Source organism: Trachemys scripta, chromosome 1 (genome assembly GCF_013100865.1).
Source record: "Trachemys scripta elegans isolate TJP31775 chromosome 1, CAS_Tse_1.0, whole genome shotgun sequence".
In the NCBI taxonomy this organism is placed as follows: Eukaryota; Metazoa; Chordata; order Testudines; family Emydidae; genus Trachemys; species Trachemys scripta.
The window spans coordinates 13,877,309-13,903,764 of NC_048298.1; the positions used below are offsets into that span (position 1 = coordinate 13,877,309).

The following is a 26,456-nucleotide window of genomic DNA, read 5'->3' on the forward strand; positions in this document are numbered from 1 at the left end:
TCTCAAGGCTGGCTTGCTCTAGTTCTCTTTGCTCACTTACTTTTGGCTAGGGACAGTAGTATTGGCATGGGAGCTGGCAGCTGGCTCCTTCTCTCTGTTTTATGGCTGGTTATAGATGGTGAAAGGGAAGCAGTACCACTAAAATGGCAGTGAGACTAACCGTGAACCCAGTTCTCCAGATCTTCCTTCACAACATTTCTGGATGAAGTTCTATATCCCAAGATTGTAAAAAGGGTCCATTTGGGAGCTAAACATCTGTAAATATCCTCAGTACTTCTCCATCTCTTATGCCTGAGTTATCAGTTTTTTACCTCGCATTCCTTGACTCCCTCTTTCATTGACACTTTCTGTTTAAAGTCCATAAATATGGTCTCCTGATATGTATTTTATTCCAATATCCTCATACAGACCATTTCTCATGAGTGGGATAAGCTTGGTGACATACCATTAGACTGCTATAATCTCTTTGAAATATGATTATAAATGGCAGGGGGAATTTCTGTCCATAGTGCAAGACTATAAAATACAATTATTGCTAGCATGGTTTCAGCTGTAGTCTGGTCAGATCATAAAGCACCTGGCATGAACCAGTACAGGACATGAGAACTGGTCTAGATGGGCCACATTTCTGCTCTAGTGTGGGAATTTGTTTTGAGTCATGCTGGGTTTTAGATATGTATGGCCAAAAACTGGCATTTATATGTGTTGATTTAAGCGTCTTGGGCCCGTGGCTTGTGTGTCTTGCGGCTTCCACCCATTTACTTGGTTTGTTTGTTTTAAAGCTCTTTAAAGGATTTGTTTTTCCTGTAGTTGTAACTTCTGGCCAGGAATGCAGGGACGTCACCTCTAGGTTAAGCTTAGAGAAGGAGCATTTCCTAAGAATTTCAACATATGTTATGGAGGTGTGAGTTTTTGTTTGTGTGTTTTTTTTTTTGGTTGTTAAACCAACTTTTATCTTCAGCTCTTACTCTCCCAAGATCTCAGCACAGCTGCATTCTAATTTCAAGATAATTTCAGAAATTCTGTCCAAACCACAAGTGTGAGGAAAGGAAAAGACTCCAGCATCTGGAGCAGTTTTGAAATAGTTATCAATTTTGTAAGAAGAGGGAAGGAAAATATTGCATAATCTTTTTCTATTCTATGATCAAGCCTCTCTGAACTCGCCATTCACTGTAGTGGAAAAGATCAAACTTCTGCAAGTTCTTGGATAATGGAACTCTAATCGTGTGCATGACTTCAGTTTTTAATGATTCCTACTGTTTGGCCCATTGACCTATCTCTCTGTAATCATCGCTCACTGACTGAGACTTAAGAATTGCCCATCTCTTTTTTTTCTTCAGTAACTTCTGAAGAGGGTGAAATTAAGGCTCAGACTATTATTGAAGACTGAGCTGATAAATAAGCAGTGGTGGTCTCCTGATCAGGCATTGTCTAGAAACTAGTGACCAGCCAGAGTAGTTGTGAGCCATAAGCAAACCCAGCCAAAGGAAACGTCTGACCTGCAGGACATTGTGTTTGTTTTAAACCTTGGAAATATTCTTAAGTTACAACATTCCCCTCCCCCTCCCACAAAAAAAAATTGTGACTCAAAAGTTGCCATTGATACAATAATCTTGACATTTCGCTTACTATTGTGAGCTACTGGTGTGAGCACAGGTCTGAGAGCCAGACCTGCCCTTGACTCCTCTCTCCTTGAGCAAGGCACCTGTGGTCTGACTTTCAGTAGCACTGCACACCAGCCGTTTCTTTTACTGTGGATTTCTCAGCATCTCTGAAAATCGGGCCATTAGCCTCTCTGTGCCTCAGGTTCCCCTTCCCCAAAGTAGGGGTTGTGCCTGTTGTTAAGATTTAATTAGCTGTGGTGATTTTAATTAGAAGAGGACTTCTATGACAGTGGGTAGGTCATGGGAAAGAGATTTCAGTCCATCAGTTTTTAAATCCTAATTACAGAGATTAAAACATCAGCCAACAGTATTTTATTTTTTTCTCCCTCAAATGTAATATGGAGGCTGCCAGAAAAATCCTGTACTATATTGCTGGGTCGTCTATATAAACATAAACTTATTTCTCCAGGAGTTGTTTTACAGAAACAACTAGGTCTAGCCTGTTCGTGTCAAGGTATTTCAAAGGACATCCTAGATTTGAGAAGCATATGAGACCTAATACATTCTTCCTTTTCTCCCCCCCCCCCCCAAAAAAAAAAAAAAACCTTCCTCTGCAAACCCAGTAAATTCCAGGAGGACTCAAATGCCATGGGCAGAATTGAAAGGAATGCTCACGTCTGATACCAGTGAGGTTGTTTCTTGTCTGTCCCCTTAGATTTTGCCACCAGATTCCATTACCCAGCTCCATCCCATCTCTTTTATATAAATAAAACCTTCCCTATCCTTAGCCCCATGTCACACATGCCCTAATAGTTTATTTACCGCTAGGCACCCTCCTGCCTTCTAATTTTCCCCTTTTTCTTTGTGGGTGGGGGGAATGGCCAAACTAACTCCCCATGGAAGCGTCTCTGATTCCCTTCCATAGCCTAATCTCCTTGACACCCACAATGTGCACTTTCTTCTTCCCTCCTTCTGAATAAAATGACCACAGTGTAATGAAACCTTCACTAAAGCTTTGTCTACACTAGCACTTCCGTTGGCAAAACTTTTTTTTGTCGGTCAGAGGTGCGAAAAAACACACCTCTGACTGATATAAGTGTCACCGACGAAAGCGTCGGTGTGGACAGCGCTATGTCAGCGGGAGATGCTCTTCTGCTGACAACTTCCACTGCCCACTGGGGGTGGCTTAATTATGCCGGTGGGAGAGCTCTCTCCTGCTGGCATAGAGCAGCTACACAGGAGACTTCGCTGCAGTACAGCTGTGCTGCTGTAAGGTCCATAGCGTAGACAGCCTAAGGGGCCTACCTTCAGTAGAGACAGGAAGGATGGACCAGTGATTAGGGCATGAGCCTGGGGCTCAGGAGACCCAGATTGAATTGTCTGTTCTGCTACAGACTTCCTATGTGACCTTGGGCAAGTCACTGTCTTTCTGTTTTACAAATGGGGAATAAGCATTACCTTAGCTCACAGTGGTGTTGAGGCATTCAAGATTCCAAGGCAATCAGATACTATAGTAAGAGGGTGGGGCATATAAAATACCGTAAGTTAGAGAACAGGCAGCCTCATGCCTTACGTGACCCTTTGACGTGGTTTCCAATATAATCTGGATCCCCTTATTAAAATGCTGTCGTCTAGTTGAAGCCTGGCCTGTGGTAGAATTCACCCTTTCTCTGGATACTTCTGAACCATCCCTGCCAGTGACAACTTATTTCAGAGGCTCATCAAAATGCTTCCAAAGACCAAGTCCTTTGCCTTCGGAGTGCACCAGATAGCACCAAGTATCTGGTGTTCAAAAACCAATAATCCTTGAGGAATGATCCCTTACAGTGTCTCTCATTCCCTTCCTGTCCATTTCCAATCACTGAAGCTGAACAGTTTTTTTCTCCAATCAATGTGCTCTGGAGTTCTCAGATACAAAGTATAAATTTAACACCAAAATACACATAAGAGAAGTTTTGCTATTGGAGGAATTCTGTGCAAAAAAATTAAATTCTGTGCACAATATTTTAAAATGATGCATATTTTTTGTCAAAATAACACAATATAATGCTCCCGCTGGCAGTTCTGGGCGGGTGGGGGGAATCATAAATTCTGTGTGGAACATTAATTCTGCGCAAATTCTTCATTGTGCAGTGGCACAGAATTTCAGCAGGAGTTAAGTTTGCTTGCAAAGTGGAGTTGCTGCTTTCCTTGGTTGTAGAGGAGGGAGCACTATGCTTTTCGTATTCCTGGTGCGCAGATTAGAGGCCTTTTCTGTGGCAATAATTCAGAGTCAAAGCTTTCTGCAGAAGACCCTTGTTAAAATATTAGCATCAAAAACCTTGAGTATAACTTGGTTTAATCAACCTTTAGTTAAGATTATTAAGCAACTTGCTGGTGCACTGAGTGATTGTTTGTCGTGAGTTTCACTATATTTTATTATTTTCTGTTTTCTTGTACCTTAAGTGGACTGGAAGCCTCAAGAAGCTTTTTCTTCAGTAGAATGAAATGTCATGGCTGGAGGCTAGCTGTTTACTGAGGGGGGGCAGATTTAAGTAGAAAGAGGGCATGAGACTTAAATTCTCAAATATCAAATGTCCTGTAACCTTGTGTGCTGAGTTCTCAGGAGCCTTTTTCAGTGACACACTCTGAAGGTCTTAGGAGGATACCAGAGCATTGGCCGACAAGCCTTTTCAGTTGCTTTAGTGTGTTTACTGGAATTAAGCTGGTGCTATTGAGTGGGACCATGCAAAATGGAGGCTTTTGGAGAGCAGCAAAACAGCTGGAGCGAGAAGTGAAATCCTTTCAGAGATGCCAGAAACTTGCCACAGTTCATTTCTAAATACACAGAGGGAGCGTCATGGTCAGGAGTGGAAACGGGACTGAATGTTGAGGGTCTCTCTTGTAATGAGTAATCCTGCTTATCTGTGGTGCCTGCTTGTAAAGGTGAACTGAGAAGTTTTATTAGAACTATTTAAAATCCGGCGGTTTCATGTCACCAGGGCTTCACGTGTGCATTCTCTTCAATTGTATTGTGGCTGGGTTTGTATCTACAGAGTATCAATTGAGTCCTGAGACACTGAACTCTGAATCTGAAGGTAAGACCCTCATTTGGTTTTACCTAGCAGCTTCATAAAGCTTCTAATATTTAATGATTTTGACTAGAGAGAGGCTTTAATAGAACCTCAGTCTGAATCATCCTGAACTCTGGGGAATTTTGGATTTAAGCTCTGCAACTAAAGACAGTATCTAGTTTCAATGCAGACCCATAATTGATCCCAGTGTCTTCAACTTTTTCAAAAACCTGGGCTGTTTGTAACTTTTTTTAATAAATAAGTTTCTTCAAATATGTTTTTAATTGTATTTTTTAGGATCTTCAATAGCTCTTAATCCCTTTTTAAAAACCTTTTTATCTTCTAAATACTTCACTTAAGTTTGTTTTCATCCCTTTTTTTTATCCTTTCTTTGTATCTCTATCCTCTGCCTCTATTTACTGAAGTGCAGACAGACAGAAGCCATTTATACTTGGGCCTGCAATATTTAATTTTCAGGGTGGTGACAAGCTTATTTTTGTTCACTGATCTTTTACTGAAAATCTACTGCAGACTACTGTCTCACTGTTACACTTGACCCACCATGTTACGTAATAATGCTGTGTGTAATGGTAAAGTCTATTTTAAGAGATTATAGGTTTGCTCCAAGCGGATAAGAGTTCAGCCAATATGTGCACAGTTGCTGGCTGTGACTTTTCATTGGAGTTAAGATTATATAAAATCTAGCAAGTTAGCATGGGAGTGAGTGGCTGGTATTAATAGGGCTAGATGATCACTCTGAAAGATCTTGTGTAATGGATGTTTATTTTTCTCATTGTGACACCTCTCTTTCAGCAATGGCTACTAACAAATCCTTTTCTGTCTCCATCTATAATTTAGGTTCATGGTGATGCTGCTTTCTCTGGTCAAGGGATTGTTCCTGAAACGTTGACACTCTCTAATCTCCCACATTTCAGAGTTGGTGGAAGCATCCATTTGATTGTTAATAATCAGCTGGGTTACACCACTCCTCCGGAGCGAGGAAGATCGTCGCTATACTGTAGCGATATTGGTATGTGTAAAAGGGTCACCAGACAAGTGGTTATGTAACCTGCGTAAAAGACATTCACACTGGAGTTTAAATTTAAAATACAAGTTCCTCTTTTGGTTTTCACAGCTAGTGTTCATGTGTCCCAGGGAATGTTTTTCCACAGTAAAGATGAATTAGGTAAATTGGACTTGTTAATAGAATACACTTTGCTGCTAATACACAAAATTTTCATGTATTTAGATTATTTCATGACAAAGATTTAATAGCAGAGAAAATTTACATAGTATTTTTACAGACTGCTACAGAATGTTTACGAGGCTATTGTGAAGTTTTATCAGTAACAAACTTTTTAAATTTGACAAGTGTTTCAAGTATGTTTTGTGATGTAGTATGAGACTTTATTGCTGATTCATTGAATTCAACAAACTTTTTTTTTTTAAACACAGTGGGTCTCTGAAGCATTGACTTACCAAGGTTCTACTGTATGACTGTATCTTGGTTGTGATCGTAGTGTAAATGGTGGACTTGTGTGTTCAAAGAAGTGGTTGAAATATGAGGTTGATGCCACTACTTGAATAAGGTCAACAAAGGGTCTCTTTCTCTGATTTATCTTTGTTCACAAATCTGCTTTGACTAGCTCGATAGTATATGCTTTATCCTTCCCATGTATGTAGATGTAATTATATCCCCTACAACTAAAAACATATTAATGTCTTGGGCGTTTCACACTAAATCTTTGTTTCACGGCTTTAGCAAACCAGATGTTATAGGGTGGACCCATGATAACTGATAGGGAAAGCAAATTGCATTCCATTTTCTCCCTGCATTGGTTTTGTGGCTCACATCTCTAGATTTCCTTTCCCTGTTGTGTATTGGTTGTGACATGGTTTATTATCCCTTTGTGTCCCTGGAGGGTGATCAGGTCAGAGAACTGTGGTATTCTATGTGGAGAGGAAAAAAATTCACCAGACGGGCCAGGGAAATAGCTAGAGCATGCTAACTTTCCTGGAACATATAAAAGGAAGTACAAGCCAATATCTGGGAACTAGATGATTTGCTGCCTAGACAGTCTAGTTGCCACACAGAGGGAAGGGAACTCTAATGTGAGTTTTGGGGTTTCTTCTGCTTATTTGAAAAAACTTTAATTCTGACAAACCTGTCCGGGGTCTGCTGGGAGCAACCTAGCATGAGTGGATTAGGGGAAGGACTGCTTCTGACCAAGGAAATGTTGTATAGATTTCAGATAAACCCTGCTTCAGGTTGAAAACTGTATTTTGTTTCTCTTCTGGAGCAAGATGCAACCAGAAGGTTGCCAGCCTGTGAGGGCTTTAGTTTCTATCCAGAATGAGAGGATCCAGGGACTGTTAGAAGCTTTACTTCATTCTGGAACCATACTGTGGACCCATCTGCACAAATGCACAGGGTCGAGGCAATTGTAACAACCAAAAAAGACTCTTCTCCCTGCTCCCATTGACAGGATCTCTCTCTGGATTTTTTTGGCCTCTCTTGGATGCACTGAGCAGAGATCACATGTTGGGTTCCAGTAAGCATATCCCATGTGCTCATTCACCTGTGATTGCAAAGGGTAGGGAGCACTTTGTTAGATCTCGCCCTGAGTTTGACTCATAAATCCATATTTTGAATTTCTATTCAGGTAAGATAGTTGGGTGTGCAGTTATCCATGTGAATGGTGACGATGCTGAAGAAGTCATCAGAGCGACGCGATTAGCTGTTGAATACCAGCGCCGCTTCCGTAGGGATGTGATTGTAGACTTGCTGTGCTACAGACAATGGGGCCACAATGAACTCGATGAGCCATTCTTCACCAACCCCAGCATGTATAAAATCATCAGGTAGGTTAATGCTAGCAAAGGAAGGTATATAACTCATGCTTAAACCAGCTTCAGTAATCCTCAGTTGTAACAGAAGCTCTATATGAAATTTAAGGTCCTTGTTTACACAAGCACATTCTATCCTGCTGTCGGCAGTAGTGCACCAGCATCTGTGTTCACAGCAGGGTAAGTACTAGTATGGACATGGCTGTGCTCTTTGGAGCACACTGTCAAGACATCTTGCATATTAAAGAGAAACTGGGCATTACTGATGATGGTGTTAGTGCTTGAATATGCAGTTTGATGCCCCTTTAAGAACCAGTTAATATATTCCATCTGCATTTTAAAACTTCCCAATAGCTATTGGTTTGCCCTTTGCTCATGAGCATCTGTGGGGTTCAGGACACAGACAACGGGTTGGGGAGGGTTTGCAGATCAGGGCTGATGGCCATTGGCAGAGCTCTGTGTGGAAAGCTTGCACAATGCCTGCTTAAGCTGGTTCCTTCCAGTTCAGCTAGATCCTCTCTTTTATATGAGCACTAAAACTTACCCTAATTTTATCCCCACTCCAAAAAAGAATATTTTTTTTCAAAATGTGCTAGCCAGTATATTCTGGCACTTCAGATGGAGTGTGCATGCAATGTTCACATTGATGGAAGAGAATACTTAGATTCCTAGTCTGAGCTCAATTTGCTTTGAGTTTATCATTAATAGGGTGCGACTCTGATTGCGAGTCTTTCTTTTTGACCATCGCTGCTAGTTACAGATGCGTCTCCAATAATAAACAATATAGCACACATTGTCCTGGAGAATTTCTGTCTCTTACTTTTTGGAAGGCCTCCATCTGAATGATTGTAACCCAGCAGATCATTCACTCCAGTTCTTGGAATGAGTTTATACTGCCATCTGGCAGGAATAGGGTTGTATTTCACTGCAGTAACAAGGATGGCACAGTGTACATGTGTGGGATTTGACTTCCTCCCTGACAGATCCCGTAAGAGTATCCCAGACATGTATGCAGAGCGTCTAATAGCCAGTGGGCTCATGACTGAGGATGAGGTATTGGAGATAAAGACTTCATATTACTCCAAGCTGAATGATCATCTAGCCAACATGATGATGTATAGCCCTCCTTCGACCAACCTGCAAGCTCACTGGAGTGGCATGGTGGAACCCTCTGCTAGGATCACCATTTGGGATACAGGCCTGCCTGTGCCACTCCTGCAATTCATTGGCATCAAGTCTGTGGAGGTGCCTGAAGAGCTCCAGATGCACAGTCATCTTTTGAGGACACATGTACAGGTCTGTAAGGCTTAATGATGTTCAACTTCTTATTCCATAGCTCAAAAAAAAAAAAAAAATAGACCTGTTACAGGAGAAATCTGACACGACAAAGCATGCCACTAAAGAACGACAGTCTTCTTGTAAAAGAAATAATTTTTCTGTGATGAGGCTGATTTGAGCTTTGCAAGGATTGAACCACTTTTTGTGTGTGTGAGAAATACAGGGTAATTTCTCCAAAATTATAGTACTTATTTTTTATTGCTAGAATAGAGGAAAAAGCATTCAACAATCTTGACTTAGTTTTTATTGCATTTAAGAATGTTTGTTTTAAAAAGGCCTATCTTATGGGAGACTGTCTCAGGGATTGGTAAAGGAATATAGAGTCTATTACCTAGATCCCCAATATAAATGTGCACCAGGTTGTTGATTACTAATGTTTTGATGGCTAGTAAGTTGTCTGTTTGAAATTATTTTGTTAACCCAGTTCTAAGTGAATGCATCCACATAACAAAATTATTGGCATTGGTTGGCCCTTGATAGGGAGTCTGAGAGGCCAAGAGTTGAATAGGCAGGAAGACTGACCTAGCCTACCCTCCTCCACATCCAGGTGCATGTTGGAAGGGCAGTGATTTGGAGAACATTTTGCATGGTTGCTGTCTAATCTGTTTTATAGATTGATAGCTCTGGAGACTGGGAATCTTCCATCTGGCATCTTTCCCCAGCACTAACTACATAAACAAAAAACTGTGATATTAAAAGCACAGCCTGTGCTCAAAGGAGTTTAAAATCTAGGTTCTGCAATTGGATCCATGATTCACTGATGATCTGCATGGACACACATGTCCACCACATGGAACTGATTGCAGGATCGGGCCTAAGGTCACTGTCAGCGAGTGGCCTCCTCCCAGGTATTCCCTGGTGGCCTGCAAGTGCCCAACCACCTGACTTTCTGCTCTTGATTCCTTAATAAACTCAAAAGGGCTCTATCAAGTCCAATATCAGCCCTCCTTTAGAGTATGATTTGAACTTAAAGTTCAAAAATAAACACAAGTCTTCCCTCCAGCCATCAGCTGGGCACAGCTCCAAACTCCCTTGGTGTTTCAGGATCCTTCTTGCCTTAGCAGGCTATTCCCAGCCCTTCCCAGCTGGAGTAGTTCTCCTGTTCTCAGGGCCTTCCCTCCAGGAGCCTCTCACTCTGATGCTAAAGGGGAGTCACCTGGTCCATACCCAGCTGGCTCTAAGTAAACCCCACCACTCATCCCAGATGTGGCAGACAGAGCTAATTGTACAGAGCTGACAAGCTCCAGGCTTCCAGCTCTTAAAGGGGCAAGCCCCTCTGTTATAGTGACTACTAAAACGTCCCAGATGTTGCTCTGTGTATTTTTCTAGCTATCTCGGTTGATCTGTAACATCTGATGAGGTGCAGAATGACAAAGCTAAATCACTGATCTACTTTTCTAAAAATATTCAGGCAAGAATACAGAAAGTGGAGGAAGGAACAAAGTTGGACTGGGCTACAGCTGAAACATTAGCTTTGGGTTCACTACTCAGCCAAGGTAAGAGGCAACTAGACAGCAGATTGTCACTGAAGCAATATGTTCTACTATCTAATATGCCATAAGACTTTTTTAATGTATCTCCTGATCAATTCCAAGTGTTGTGACTATATAAAAGCCCAATAAAGTAGCATCTTTATTCTAATAAAAAGGCAACTGTGACCGTCTTGTGCCATTTATACTTGTAGGTTAGATACTAGCGGGTCCAGAGGATAAAGCCTCGATTCACTGAAACATATATTCTTGTGCTTAAAGCTAAGCATGTGAGTAGTCTCATTGAAATAAATGGGACTACTCATAAGTATATGTTTAACTTGAAGTGTAAGACTGAATTTTTCACCTCCTAGACCTGGATTCAGGTTTGCATTACATTGCATACAGGGCACATGCATTTTGTGGTGTGCTTCGGGCTTCATGTACACTTATTAACATTATAAAATAGCTAAGCAGTTTGTCACTGATGGAGGTCTCCGCTCAAGAGCATCCGGTTCTAAAGTAGAAGGCAGATATCCAGTACTCATTTTTCTTCCACCACATAAGTAAACTAACAGTAATTTTAATCATTGATAGTAAATTTGATGCTTTACCATCACAGAAGTAATCTCAGTACTTGCTCAAAACAAATTAAGGCTCTAATGCAGACACAAACTAAAAACAGTTCAAACACATCGATCTAGATATTTACATGGGAGTGATGCAGAGTGCATGCTGAGTCTTAATAGGAGGGGTGTGTTTGAAGGAGGGGAGTAAGGTTTGGCCCAAGAGAACTAGAGATCTTTGGTGTAAGAGTAAGGAGTGGAAGGTATAAAGATAAGAATGGTAGAAAGGATACCTAGGGAGCTGTTAAGAATCAAGCTTTGGAAAAAGCCTTGAGTGGTGGGGGAGAAATGAGTGCAGGGATGTGTAAGCAAGAGTGGAATTGCACAGAGCCCTGGTGATTAGAAAAAGAAGCTTGAATTTGATATGCTTGGTAAGGAGAAACTAGAGAGGATTTTGAAGAGGGAAGTGATATTGTTGAATAAGGAGAAGTTGTCACTAGTAGTCTCTACCTTTATGACTTTGATTATTTAAGGTTACTTTGTTTCTTACTTGATAAAGGGTTTAATATCAGACTAAGTGGTCAGGATGTTGGCAGAGGAACATTCAGCCAACGACACGCAATGTTGGTTTGCCAAGAGACAGATGAAACCTATATCCCGCTGAATCATATGTCTCCGGATCAGAAAGGCTTCCTAGAGGTATGGTGTATGCTTTATAGAGCAGGTCACTTCTCCATGACTTCACATTGTTATAATAATTTGCAGGTAACACGTTTTGGGAAGCAAAACTTACTTCTCAAAGGTGGATAACTTGCCATTCTATAAATGGGGAGCCTGAGCCTCCGAAATGAATTGGGTTGCTCGAGGTCACGCAATAAGCCAAAGTGAGAGTTGGGAATAGAAAACACTTACTTACCTTATAGTAATTGTGGTTCTTCAAGATGTGTTGTCCCTGTGGATTCCACTTTCAGTGCACCTGCACTCCTATGCCTGTGAGATCAGATTATTTTGGCCAGTAGTGTTTGTTGGAGTGGTGCTTGTGCCCGAGATGTCTTCATGCACCCCCACCTTGCAAAACGAGATCATGATTAAGGCTATGTTTATGTCATGGAAGTCACGGAATCCATGACTTCCAGAGACCTCTGTGACATTCTCCGCTTCAGCCCCTGGGGCTGCAGGACTCAGGAGCTGGCAGCCAGCGGGGAGCTAGCAGGGTTTGGGCAATGGTGGCAACGGGCGACTTTGCGTGGGGGAGGATGCCTCGGGTGAGCGGCTGGGGGTTTCCCGTTTTTCTCTCTGGGAAATATGGTCACCCTGCAGCTTCCAGCTGCCATGGGCAGAGGGGGAACCCCACAGCTCCCAGCCACCACTGTGGCGGGGGAAACCATGGAGCCACAACAAGCAGAAGTCACAGACAGGTCACGGCTTCTGTGAATGTTTGTTTATTGCTCATGACCTGTCCATGACTTTTACTAAAAATAACCATGACAAAATCTTAGCCTTAGTCACAATAGAAGGCCTGGCCCCACCCATCCCTCAGTTCCTTTGCTGGAGCAGAATGTCAGAGAAGTACGACTCTGTAGTAGCTAGGAAGGAGGGTGGTATGTAGAATCCATGTGGACAACACATCTCCAAGAAACTTATCTTTAACTTGCAATTGTTCATTCTTCAAGTGATTGTCCACATGGACTCTACTCTTGGTGACTAACAGTTATGTTAGGTTGGAGTGGGGTAGTAGGAGTCCCAGTTAAGCAAGGATAGTAGGACAGCCCTACCAAAAGAGAGATCTAATCTGAAAGCCTCTACCAAAGAGTAGTGTCCAGTGCATGTGTCAACTGGGCGCCACATAACTGCCTTGCAGATTTCCAGAATAGGGACACTCTTCAAACAGGCAGCGGAGGCTGCCTAAGCTGTAGTGGAATAAGTTCCAATATGCTAAATGGATCTAGCCTGGTTAATTGATAACCTCTCCTCATGCAGTTAGATTATCCCTAAGGGGATATTGCCTGCCCATTAATGCTTTCTGCAAAGGCTACAAACAGTCTAGGTGTGTTCCTGGACAGTTTTGTCTTAATACATCAAGTGGTAGCTTTATCCTTAGGAAATACTGGGTAAGAGGGCCCATCCTGAAGGCCTGAATCTCTCCTGTCCTTTGAGCTAATGTAATGGCTATTAAAAGCATTCTTCATAGATTGTGGTAAATGGAACAGGTGGCTAAGGACTCAGATGGGGAGTCCATCAACTCTGCTAATACTATATTGAGGTTCTAAGAGGGGGAGAGCTCCCAAACTGAGGAAAAAACCTGAATAACAGTATGGCCCTGAATAGGAGGGCAGTAGCTGCTAGGTGGTGCTGATACAGTCTAGATTGTTTCAGGGCTAGTAAATAGCCCAGTGTTGCTGAAATGAGTGTAGTCCAGTAAGACAGCTAGTGCTGAGATGCCTAGATAGACAATCTCTCCCACTTAAAAAGTAAAGTCGGCTTGAGGCTTTCCTGGTTTAGAGCAGAATTTTCTGAACTTTATCTAAGCAGCTTCTTTCAAAGGATGTCATGTACCCAGCATTGAGGCTGTCAGGTGTAACAGATCCTGCACCTGGATCCAGCACTAACTTGTTGTTCTGAATGACTGCTAGGTTGAGCAGGTAAGGTGAGCGGGGGCTGAACTGAGAGATTGTCAGATTCAAATAACGGAACTGTCCAGCACATGCTGGAGCTATCATGATTCAGAGTTTGAGACCAGAAGGTTATCTAAGGTTATTTTAGATTATCTAGTATCACCTATATAGCACAGGCCATTAACATTTCACTCCGTTACCCCTGTACTAAGCCCAATAACTAGTGTTTGAGTAAAGCACATCCTCCAGAAAGGCATCCAGTCTTATAGGAAGACATCAAGAGAGGGAGGATCCACCACTTACCTTGATAGTTTGTTCCAATGGCTTATCACTCTCACTGTTTAGAAAGAAAGAAAGAAAGAGAAAAAATTGTACCTAATTTGAATTTGTCTGGCTTCAGCTTCCATCTGTTGGTTCTTGTTTTGTCTTTCTCCGCTAGATTAAAGAGGCCATTGGTATTCAGTATTTTCTCCATATGAAGGTACTTACATACTGTAATCAATTCACCTTTCAATCTTCTTTTTGATAAACTAAACAGACTTGTAGAGCTCAATTACTGAAATAATTAGTCTTGTGTCTTGTCCTGGTTTCCTCAGAACCCTTGGTATTGTGGGAATTGGCACAAAGGCATACATCAGTCCCAGAGTACTAGGGATATGAGAGGTATCTGTCAAATCCTGGACTAAAACCCCCTCTGGAACAGAATGTTTGACACCTGTTGTTCTGGTCTGTGGCAAATAGGTCTGTTTCTGGGAATTCCCACTTGCAAAAGGCATTCTGCAGGACTGAGTCTGTCTCAGAACGGTCTGCTGGGTTGTTCTCCTAATGTGTGTTGAAGGCTGGAAAGGTGCAGAAGCACTGGTGAGATTTGATTTGGAATGCACCAAGTCCAGAGCCAAGTAGTCTCTGCTTTGTCAGGCCATCATGCTTTCCTATCTATTGTCATAACGCGTGATTGTGGTATTATCTGTCAACACTTAAATTATGGATCTATGGAGAAGAGGCAGGGACACTTTGCATGGCAGGCAGATGGCTCTGAGCTCTAGGATGCTTATGTGGAGATGAGCTTCCTGAAGGGACCATGGGCCCTGAGTTCAGAGATGATCTAGAGGAATTCCCCATCCCTCAGTGGGAGATCTGTCACCAGAGTCTTGGTAGGCAGAGGTGCGGAGAATCTTTGCCTATCTAAAATGCTTTTTTCACCAGATTAACAAAGACTTGAGACCGCAACCATCATTTCCATGTGATATCTACCGGGTAGAGACACTAATTTCAGCCACCCTTGCATGGAGGATAGGGGAATTCTGGCAAACTGTGTCACATAGGCATGAGACCATGTGTCACAGAAGTCTGAGGCAAGCTCTTACGGATATGCTTTGGTGAGGTTTACTATTGTCAAGAATCTTTCTGTGGAAGGTAAGCTCTCGCTGACCTGGAATCCAGCACTGCTCCTATGCACTGTGTGCTTTGAGTCTGAATTAGTATGGACTTTTCTGTTGACTGTCAGGCCCCATGAAGTAAAGAGCTTTAAAGTTACTTGGATCGAAGTGGTCATCTGTGGGGTTTATCTTCCCCAAACCAGCCAGTCTTTGAGGTGTGTGTGGACCTTGCTTCTCTGCTTCCTTAGGTGAGCTGCCACAGCTGCCAAGCCCTTCGTAAATACCTTTTGATGCTGTGGAGAGACCAGAGGTCACTATCCTGTACTAGTAATAAAATGATCCTGCTAGAAATCTGAAGTATTTCCTCTGGGCTGCATGAATAGATAAATGGAAAGATGGCTCTTGACCTGCAAGACCACTGAATCGGTCTTGAGGATCTAACAAGGGAATTATGGAGGCTATGGCATCTGAGGATACTGGATACTAATGGAGAGGGAATGACCAGATGACTATGATTGAGCTCTGACCTTCCTCTCTCTCTCTGCGAGGAGGCTTGTACTCTGCTCTCAAGTAGCAGCTTCAGGTGGGCTTCTCTAGTTTCTGAGCTCTCTTAGAGACGGGGCAACATATGGAGCTGCGCTCGGGGCTGTATCCCTCTCCTAGGCAAAGCAGGCACCAGAAGTGTGTGTCATCATGGACACTGAAGTTTTGCATGAGACGTCTTGAATCCCAGAGATTTTAGCTTTTGTCATGTTACTAGCACCCCTGAATGGGAGGATGGGTGTAGTCTAGCCTAACTGAAACTTACTCAAAAAAAATTATGGACACATATAGAATATAATGTCATTTGTTTTTTGACAACCGGCACTAACAAACTACTAAGTAGTAGGACACTAACTATACTAGCACAATGTGCAGTGAAGAAGGCAGATGCTGTAAGGGTTCAGTCTTGCTGCCATGGGCAGTAAGAAGGACCTGAGGAATGGTTGGGGCCCATTCTGCCTTTTATGTCCTTGGGTGGTGGTGGGAGTAAGGAGGACATGTAGAATGCAGATGCTGCTCCAACAGACACCACTGGCCAAAAGAATCCAATTTTATGCATACGGGGCATGTGCACATCAGGAGTTGAATCCATGTGGACAATCACTTGAAGAGCCCAGGTTTGCAGAATTCCAGTTCACTTCTCTAATAACTGGGATGGGTGAATTGTTGGTGGGATCTTTTTTTTTTTTTTTTAAACAACTTGTTGCCATAGAATTGACTCTGTGGATAAAAAGAATTGTGGCCTGACTTACAGGGAGCAGGTCGATAATTGTGTCCATTCAGCAACTCGTTCAGCTCAAGCTCTTAGTTGGTTATTTTATTTTGGATAGTTGAGAAAGGGGTTCTGTTTTTTCTGGGAGGAGATCAGCTGTGGAGGTGAATGAGACTATGAAGTAGCCTTATAGCTCCCCCCGCAATTTCTCCCTCTCCTCCCTCCTCCCCCCAAAAATGATTTGTGAATGCCTCTTACCTAGGAATGTTTGGGAGGCACATTCCTATCATTAGGCATGCTTTGATTCTGAAAAACAGAATCAAATTTGAACGTCTTGTTTCACCCACCTACCTTTTCCAAACTCTTTCTTTATTAGGTGAGCAATAGCCCTCTGTCTGAAGAAGCTGTGCTTGGTTTTGAGTATGGGATGAGTATTGAAAGCCCCAAGTTACTGCCAATTTGGGAGGCCCAGTTTGGTGATTTCTTTAATGGAGCCCAGATAATATTTGACACTTTCATCTCTGGAGGTGAGTGGAACAAATTTATTAAAATAAAGATATTTCTTACATGTGGTACAGAAATTCCTTTTTAACTAAAAGACCCCATGCTCACGGCAAGCAATTGTGTATCTTTGTATCATGTATGAGACATCTATTTGTATAATCTGTCTATGGTACTTATATGGCCCCAATTACTGTTACATCTGAGCACCTCACAGTCTTTAATGTATTTTACTCTCACAACACCCCTGTGAAGTAGGGCAGTACTATTCTCCCCATTTTACAGATGGGCAACTGAGGCACAGAGACTAAATGACTTCCCCAAGGTCAACTGGGAAGTCTATGGAGGAGCATGGACTTGAACCTAGGTCCCCAGAGACTCATGCTAAATCCCGAACCATTGCATCATCCTTCCAATGCTACCAGGTTGTTGGTTTTTTTCTTTTTATGACTTGGACTTTTTTCACAGCACGGTCTAGTCCTGCTTCCTGAATGAACAGCAGTCTGTGATGACGGGATCCAATCACTGAGTCCCATGTGCTGCTAAGCACTGTTCCTAGTTCTGGGTCACTTAGTCTGTGCCTGGGGGTGCCCTGAGGCATTCTGCTCTGGACACCCAGAACTGCAAGCCACTGTGTTACCCTATTGCCTCAGCAAGTGAGAGCGCCGCTGCTGCTGCTAAGCTGTGTGTCTGCTCCCTGACACTCCAGCCTATCTGCCTTGCCAGCAAAGTCCTTGAGACTCTGCCAGACTAAACCTTGCCTTGAAGTTAATATAGTGAACTTCAATTCCCAAGTTCCCCAGAGACCTCTTTCTGCAGGTTCCAGTCCCTCTCACTGAACACTCACAGCAAACTTAATTTCTGTCTCAAAGAGAGAGTACATACCAACCTATTTGTTTAGCTGAGGACTCTCACTTTATTTCAGTATAACAGCACTGAGATGGTTTATGGTAAAATTAAAAATAAGTTTATTAACAAAGAACAGAGGTTTAAGTGATACTAAGTAAGAGAAAAAGACAGGTATGGTTACAAGCAAAACAAAACGTACTTTCTAGGGGATAAAATTTAATTTTAGTAAGTTACAATCTTTGCCTAAGCAGTTTTCTCACTTCCGTAAAATACTGACATCTCTAACCTTCCTGGTCTGGGGATCCAACTTTCACAGGCTCAGAAGGTGCTGTTTCCCATGTCCCCTAGGTGGTGGATCACTAAAGTGTTCTTTTTTCCCCTCCTCTCTCCCCTTATATTACCCAAAATCCATTGTCTGGGCTCAAGAGCCCAGAAGTCTTCCTGGGGTGCAGATTCTGTTCCCTGGCATGATCACCAAAACTTTGTTAGCCTTTATATATAAATGTAGTTTCATTGTCCTGTGCCTGTAGCCAAGCCGGTCAGACAGGTAGGTACACGTTCCTTTGTCTAGGGCAGGCTGGGTTATGCACTGCCTCCCAAACACATTTTAAAAACCTATTTCCAGCACACATCTCTCTTTGTATACAACCCTTACATGCTTTACACAATGATTTTCAGGACCACCATGGCACCAGTTTACGTATATCATACATGACACTTTTTTAGATACATATTATGACAAGTGTGTTGGGGGCAAAGAGTGTATCAGGCTTGCTATGGTGGGGCCTTTGACAGTTGGCACTGAAGGGATAAAACGGTTATACAGATCCCATGTCTGACATCCTTCTTGAGCTGTAGGACCCCACAGTCCTGCTACCTAGACTTTGGAACTTGTGCTTTGGCCTTCCCGAGCCCCCAAGCTGCTTGGACCGAGTGCCCCTCAAAGACCACCTGGCTGTGGGAGCTCTGGTTGCTAGTTACCACGTTCAGGGACGATGTGGCAGTAAAGCAAGGAAATACAGGCTTAGCAAAGGGTTCCTTGGAAGCACACACTTTTGAAAAGCACAAGAATTATAGATCTATAGGGAAAACCACCAACTCCTGAACACAATCCTCCTTAGTCTGATTTTTGCCTCCTGTTAAAAGCAACAGAGGGTCCTGTGGCACCTTTGAGACTAACAGAAGTACTGGGAGCATAAGCTTTCGTGGGTCAGAACCTCACTTCTTCAGATGCAAGTAATGGAAATCTCCAGAGGCAGGTATATATCAGTGTGGAGATAACGAGGTTAGTTCAATCAGGGAGGGTGAGGTGCTCTGCTAGCAGTAGAGGTGTGAACACCAAGGGAGGAGAAACTGTTTCTGTAGTTGGATAGCCATTCACAGTCTTTGTTTAATCCTGATCTGATGGTGTCAAATTTGCAGATGAACTGAAGCTCAGCAGTTTCTCTTTGGAGTCTGGTCCTGAAGTTTTTTTGCTGTAAGATGGCTACCTTAACATCTGCTACTGTGTGGCCAGGGAGGTTGAAGTGTTCTCCTACAGGTTTTTGTATATTGCCATTCCTGATATCTGACTTTGTGTCCATTTATCCTCTTGCGTAGTGACTGTCCAGTTTGGCCAATGTACATAGCAGCAGCAGCTTTGCCCCAGCACCCCCACGAACATGATACAGTTCTGTGGTGATCTGGAAGCCTACTTTCGCCGCCTCCGACTCAAAGAATACTTTCATGATAACACTGAACAGCGCACTGATACACAGATACCCTCCCACCAACAACACAGGAAGAAGAACTCCACATGGACTCCTCCTGAGGGTCGAAATGACAGTCTGGACCTATACATAGAATGCTTCCGCCGACGTGCACAGGCAGAAATTGTGGAAAAACAACATTGCTTGCCTCATAACCTAAGTTGTGCAGAACGCAATGCCATCCACAGCCTCAGAAACCACCCTGACATTATCATCAAAGAGGCTGATAAAGGAGGTGCTGTTGTCATCATGAACAGGTCTGACTACCAGAAGGAGGCTGCCAGACAACTCTCCAATACCAAATTCTACAGGCCGCTTTCCTCAGATCCCACTGAGGAATACACTAAGAAACTGCACCATCTACTCAGGACACTCCCTACACTAACACAGGAACAAATCAACATACCCTTAGAGCCCCGACCGGGGTTATTCTATCTACTACCTAAGATCCACAAACCTGGAAATCCTGGACGCCCCATCATCTCGGGCATGCCCCTTCTCTACCTACGCTATATTGATGACCTCTTCATCAATGGAGGCCCTGGAAGAATTCCACCATGCTTTCAACAGCTTCCACCCCACCAGCAACCTCAGCCTGGACCAATCTACACGGGAGGTCCACTTCCTGGACACCACCGTACAAATAAGCGATGGTCACATTAACACCACCCTATACCAAAAACCCACCGACCGCTACGCCTACCTTCATGCCTCCAGCTTCCACCCCGGTCACACCACACGATCCATCGTCTACAGCCAAGCACTGAGGTACAATCGCATCTGCTCCAACCCCTCAAACAGAGACCAACACCTACAAGATCTTCACCAAGCATTCTCAAAACTACGATACCCACACAAGGAAATAAAGAAACAAATCAACAGAGCCAGACGTGTACCCAGAAGCCTCCTGCTACAAGACAGGCCCAGAAGAGAAACCAACAGAACTCCACTGGCCATCACCTACAGTCCTCAGCTTAAACCTCTCCAACGCATCATCAGTGATCTACAACCCATCCTGGACAATGATCCCTCACTTTCACAGACCTTGGGAGGCAGGCCAGTCCTCGCCCACAGACAACCTGCCAACCTTAAGCATATTCTCACCAGCAACCACGCATCGCACCATAACAACTCTAACTCAGGAACCAACCCATGCAACAAACCTCGATGCCAACTCTGCCCACATATCTACACCAGCAACACCATCACTGGACCTAACCAGATCAGCTACAACATCACCGGCTCATTCACCTGCACGTCCACCAATGTTATATATGTCATCATATGCCAGCAATGCCCCTCTGCTATGTACACTGGCCAAACTGGACAGTCACTACGCAAGAGGATAAATGGACACAAGTCAGATATCAGGAATGGCAATATACAAAAACCTGTAGGAGAACACTTCAACCTCCCTGGCCACACAATAGCAGATGTTAAGGTAGCCATCTTACAGCAAAAAAACTTCAGGACCAGACTCCAAAGAGAAACTGCTGAGCTTCAGTTCATCTGCAAATTTGACACCATCAGATCAGGATTAAACAAAGACTGTGAATGGCTATCCAACTACAGAAACAGTTTCTCCTCCCTTGGTGTTCACACCTCTACTGCTAGCAGAGCACCTCACCCTCCCTGATTGAACTAACCTCGTTATCTCCACACTGATATATACCTGCCTCTGGAGATTTCCATTACTTGCATCTGAAGAAGTGAGGTTCTGACCCACGAAAGCTTATGCTCCCAGTACTTCTGTTAGTCTCAAAGGTGCCACAGGACCCTCTGTTGCTTTTTACAGATTCAGACTAACACGGCTACCCCTCTGATACTTGCCTCCTGTTGTGAGTGTCTGGGTCGGATACAAGTCCTTAGGGGAGGCAAAGTCCATCCTGCCTCCACTCCTTCTGGGTCTTTTGTTTCTGGTGAGGGAAGGGCTTTGTTGGCTTAGAAACCAAGCTGCCTTTTTAACCACCCCTGCCACCTCTGGGTCAGGTGGTCAAGCAGAGAAACTGCAGTTCCCTCAGCTGTGTACTGGGGGGTATCCACCCCACCCTCCCTTCTCTGACCTGACAGGTTTCTGTGAAGAAAGAGCCCATTCAAGGTTAAAGGCTCTGCTGGCAGAAACCCCTTTGTTGAAGTAAGGGAAAGTCCTTCATTGTTGATGGCCTGTGAATGCTCTGGCACAGCTTTCCAAACCTAAACTCTCCACTATGTGTCAAATTTCTGCTACAAATGGCTACGCAATGACTGTTACCATTACAAATGGAATTTACAACCAGACAGATAGTTCATGGTGTGTGTATAATTTTTTTTATATATATATGTATGTGTCCAGTTTATATCAAACAGAAACTGAAGTCTGTGATAGAAAGAAGGAATTGTCTGAGTTGTAAATTGTTGTTCCAGTACCACACTAGACTTAATCTGAGATGGCACTTTATTGACCTAGTTCCCAGGAAACTGGCAAACTGAGAACAGGAATCAGAGTGGTAGCCGTGTGTCTGTATCAGCAAAAAGAATGAGGAGTACTTGTGGCACCGGAGACTAACACATTTATTTGGGCATAAGCTTTCGTGGGCTAAAACCCACTTTGTTGGATGCATGCAGTGAAAAATACAGTAGGAAGGGGTGTGTGTGCACACACACACACAACATGAAAAAATGAGTGTTGCCATACTAACTATAACGAGACTAATCAATTACAAAAGTTTTTTCTCCTGCTGATAATAGCCCACCTTAATTGATTGATTAGTCTCATTATAGTTGGTATGGCAACACCCATTTTTTCATGTTCTGTGTGTGTGGATATCTATATCTAGATAGATATAATCTTCCTACTGTATTTTCCACTGCCTGCATCTGAAGCGGGTTTTAGCCCACGAAAGCTTATGCCCAAATAAATGTTAGTCTCTTAGGTGCCACAAGTACTCCTGTTCTTTTTGAGAATAGGAAATGATTCTTAAGCAGGACAGTATTAGCATACACTCTGCTTCGGATGGACACATTTCAACAGTGGCAACTGATTAAGAAATGACTTACCAGAGGTTAAATAGGTATAAAATTCTCAGCGCTGGTATTTTGATGTAGAAGTCTGTCTCCAAATAAATATTTAAAAAGACGGCATGCAGTGAATCACTTTTATTCAGTATGTTTTGTTGAACTTTAAATGTTCTTGGATATTTTTAAGAGGCTTTTAATTGAACACCTGTCTAATCAGAATGACACTGTCCAATTCAGAGGATTCTACTGTAACTTTTTGGTGCAATTTTTTAAAACAAAATTTAGGATTTATAATTGAAACAGAGGGAATTAGCGTCAGTACTGCAGACCTAGAATCCTCCTCAGAAGCCAGCATCTCTGATTTACACAAAGGCTTCAGTATCCTCAGAGACTTTCAGATAATCAAAGTTGTACTGTGTCAGAATTTCAAAGTGACCACTAAACTCCCACAGGAAGTTGCATAGTTTTGTTTAATTAAAGACAACCTCTTGTTAGATATTTTGTGTGCGTAAACCTTTGAGAGAGTATTTGCATAGACTTACCAAGTGACTGTCGGTATAATGTTGACTTATACTCTGTGTAACTCTTCTCTCACCCCCCCGCCCTCTGGATCCTGCTTTTTTAGGTGAAGCTAAGTGGCTCCTGCAGAGCGGGATAGTCATTCTTCTTCCCCACGGCTATGATGGTGCAGGTCCTGAACACTCTTCCTGCCGAATGGAACGTTTCTTACAGGTAGCTGGACACACCTGCCTGTGTCATACCCTCTATCAATGCATGTCAATGTCAGATGCTTCAGGAAGGCTGTTCTATTAAAAGTTCTACATGCCTGTAGCACTTGCCAGTCAAATTAAGCAGTGTAGATTGATTTAAATCAGCAAGCAGGAAGCCTTGATATAAATCATTGATTTTAATCTTGTTTTACATTTGCCCTTTTTATTTTCCAAAGAGAGGTTGATTCTCATTGATTGGTAACCATTAAAACATGTTGATTTGCAACTAAATACAGCCTTTGCGCAAAATTTGATCCTTCTTTTTTGATGCACTATATTTATACACATTTATTTAACTAATTGTATAGATTAACCTACATTTATTCAGATTCTTAATTTTTTACATTATTATATTAGAAAATATTTTATTGTAATAGAAAATGCTTTTCTTATTTATTAGATTATTGTATTTTACTTTTTTGCAGTGTTGTAGTTGTATTGGTCCCAGTATATTAGATGTGTGTGGTAATATCTTTTATTGGACCAGCTTTTGTTGGTGAAACAGACAAATTTTCAAGCTTACACAGAGCTCTTTTTCTAAGCTTGTGTCTCCCACCAACAGAAATTGATCTAATAAAAGAAATTACTTCACGCATCTTGTCCCTAATTTTTTTACTTGTGTCAAGCTGCATTTGGATGAAAATTGGAATTGTTAAATGTATAAAAACAGCATGTAAAATTATTTTTCATTAAAGAAAACTATCCTTGTGTATCAGTACATTTTATGAAAAATTAGTCTTTATTGAAACGTGAATTCAGAACACTTTTTGAATTCGGTTTTATTTTTTAAAAGGAATTATTTGTACTGAACTGATTGTTTCTGGTGGTCATGTCCTTCCAGATTTTAGAACTATAGATCTTATCCTCTTGAACCTAGTTTTTATTCATAAATTGGTAGATGAAAACAAAGTTTCCTGTTCTTTTCAACTCCCAACTGATTTTTCAACTTTGGATGAACTAGTCATTGAATTGAACTGAACTAGTCAAATGAAATAAAGAACACATTATCTTTGCACCAGAAGAAAAGGCTAATGTTGTCAAAAGCTAGTTTAGCACTTCAGGTGCAATAGGCAGAGTCTTTAAAACTTTGGCAGTAAACATGCACTGCTTGAATATTTTTTGATTCCATTTTAAATTATTTTAATAGATTAGTAAGTTTTTAAGCCTTCAATGTAGGTTGTCGTCAGTTCAATTTTAATTTTAAATCGGTTTATTTTTAAAAAGAAAAAATGTATTTTTTATTTTTTTTTATTTTTTTTTTTTTAAGATCATGGATTTTCATCCACCTTGAATTAAAGGCTTGGCGTTGATGTTAGGTCTCTGCAAGATCATATAACCAAGGTGGTTGCTATGAAAAAGAAATGGCATGGATTTGGGAGAAAGGGTGATCATGTGCTTAAGGTGCAAGTCTGGAGACTGCAGTTCTATTCTAGGCTCTGAAACAAACTTTTCATATGTGATCTTAGATGAGCCATTTAACCAATCAGGAAACTGACCTTCAATGGGAACAATATTTACCTGCCATGTAGATGCGTTTTAAGTCTGAATTCAGTAATATTTGCAAAGGGACGTTGGGATCCTCTATTAGAAAGCACTTCAGAATTGCATATTATCATTTTGCCATTGTTGCTGTCTTAAAAAAAGTTGCATTATAAATATTTTATTTTTAAAGGCTATAACACATCTTTGTGTAACTCCTTAAGTGCTTTACAAACTCACTAGGTGATTGCAGTGTGTGTGGGGATCTGGGATCAAATACAGAAGTTGTTTAAGAGCCTGTTTACACTTTTTTAAAAGCAATAGAATCCAGGATCCTGGTTACACCACAGTTAAAGCTTTTATAGTTTAGATGTTAGCAATGTTCTATAAAAGAATTAGAGTGACTTCATTTGTTTATTGCCTTTTCCTGTAAGTTGAGACCTTCAGCACATATTGGAGTGTATATCTGTTCCCTGTACAAACACCAGTGATTGTACCTCAGTCATTTGTACTGTATCAAGCATGTTTGGTTGACAGCTTGCTTCTTGGTGAGGGATTATTTTGTTCTTTCATAGATGTGTGACAGTGCAGAAGAGGGAGTTGATGGTGACAACGTGAACATGTCAGTTGTGCATCCAACCACCCCAGCACAGTATTTCCATTTGCTCCGTAGGCAGATGATCCGAAACTTCCGGAAACCTTTAATTGTTGCTTCTCCCAAAATGCTACTCAGATTTCCAGTAAGTAGAAACACTCTCTGCTAGGGTTACTTTTAGTTTAACCCTCTAAGACATACTAAAACAGTGTTATACCAGTTTAAACTGGTTCAAACTTTGTGCATTGGCCTTCTTAAATATATTTAAACTTGGCTTATATTGGTTTAGTTTGCACCTGTAAACTTTGCCAGTGCAAGTTAAGCCAATATAACAGTTTTACACTGATATAAGTGTGTCCACACAGGTTTTTTTACCACGTTGACACTACAGTGGTTTTCAAAAGGATTTTAGTTAAAATGGTATCTAATTTAACGTTCTCCACTTACGTTTGCTTTTTCCATTTCACTCATTTTAAATATTGAGACTACATTGGTGAGTTTCACTTCCCAGTTCTCATGCATTAGCAAAATGTCCTTGTTATGTTTTGGCATTCATAGTGTTCCCAAAGAATGGGGGGTGAGAGGGGGTTGGGTTTTTTGTTTTGTTTTTGTAATTCTTCCACCCTTTGCCCTTTCAAGAGGGTGGGAGAAAATCCTGGAAATTAAAAAAGAAAAGGGGAGGGGGGGAAAATACTGGATAACTCTTCATAATAATTTCAGTAAAATTTTAGTCTAAATCTGTGGGCTAAAATTTATTTGACAATGTCTCTTTAATCCCGTGGCATCAGCTGTTAATCAGTTTGATTGTAGCCATTGTTAATAATGAATATTATGCCAAGAAACTCAGAACCCCCTTAAACAACTGACAAACTTTTCTGATCAATAACAAGTAGTACAAGACTTGGGGGTTCTTCGGGATCATATTTTAATCCTTATACAGCACATGTGGTTTTCAAATCTAAAAATCTCGGTTAAATATCCTACCTTTTCCCCTCTTTAGGGGGCGGTGTCAAATTTTCAAGAAATGGCCCCAGGGACAACATTCAAGCCTGTAATTGGTGATTTGTCAGTGGATCCTAACAGGTAACTTGATTCTTGTTTCTAATACTCACAGTTCCAAACAGCATGTAGGCATAATTGGCTGTAAAACAAGTGTGTTTTTGTTTTGTTTGTTTTTTTCTTTCCCCTTGAAAATTCATTTCTGATAATTTTTATGAAGAAAAAATAAACAGGATCAGAGCGAAGGTAGAATTATAGGTCCTTTCATTCTCTTGTCACCTCTGTAAAACGTACTCCTCTGATTTCATTAGTTAGCCTGGATTTACACCCCTATAAATGAGAGCCGAATTAGGCCTGAAGGTTTTGCACTGTACATAAAGGAGACTGATCTA

General features: G+C 41.8%; 1 protein-coding gene across 1 annotated transcript in view; it reads left to right on the plus strand.

Moving 5' to 3' along the window:
- The window catches only part of DHTKD1 (dehydrogenase E1 and transketolase domain containing 1), a 41,648-nt gene that overhangs the window by 11,231 nt on the left and 3,961 nt on the right, over window positions 1-26,456 (plus strand). Inside the window, exons 6-14 of the mRNA XM_034764863.1 lie at window positions 5,516-5,687; window positions 7,321-7,519; window positions 8,488-8,800; window positions 10,254-10,338; window positions 11,437-11,576; window positions 16,503-16,653; window positions 22,847-22,953; window positions 25,046-25,210; window positions 26,066-26,148. Coding sequence (XP_034620754.1) covers window positions 5,516-5,687; window positions 7,321-7,519; window positions 8,488-8,800; window positions 10,254-10,338; window positions 11,437-11,576; window positions 16,503-16,653; window positions 22,847-22,953; window positions 25,046-25,210; window positions 26,066-26,148 — 1,415 coding nt within the window. The remainder of the gene's footprint in view (window positions 1-5,515; window positions 5,688-7,320; window positions 7,520-8,487; window positions 8,801-10,253; window positions 10,339-11,436; window positions 11,577-16,502; window positions 16,654-22,846; window positions 22,954-25,045; window positions 25,211-26,065; window positions 26,149-26,456) is intronic.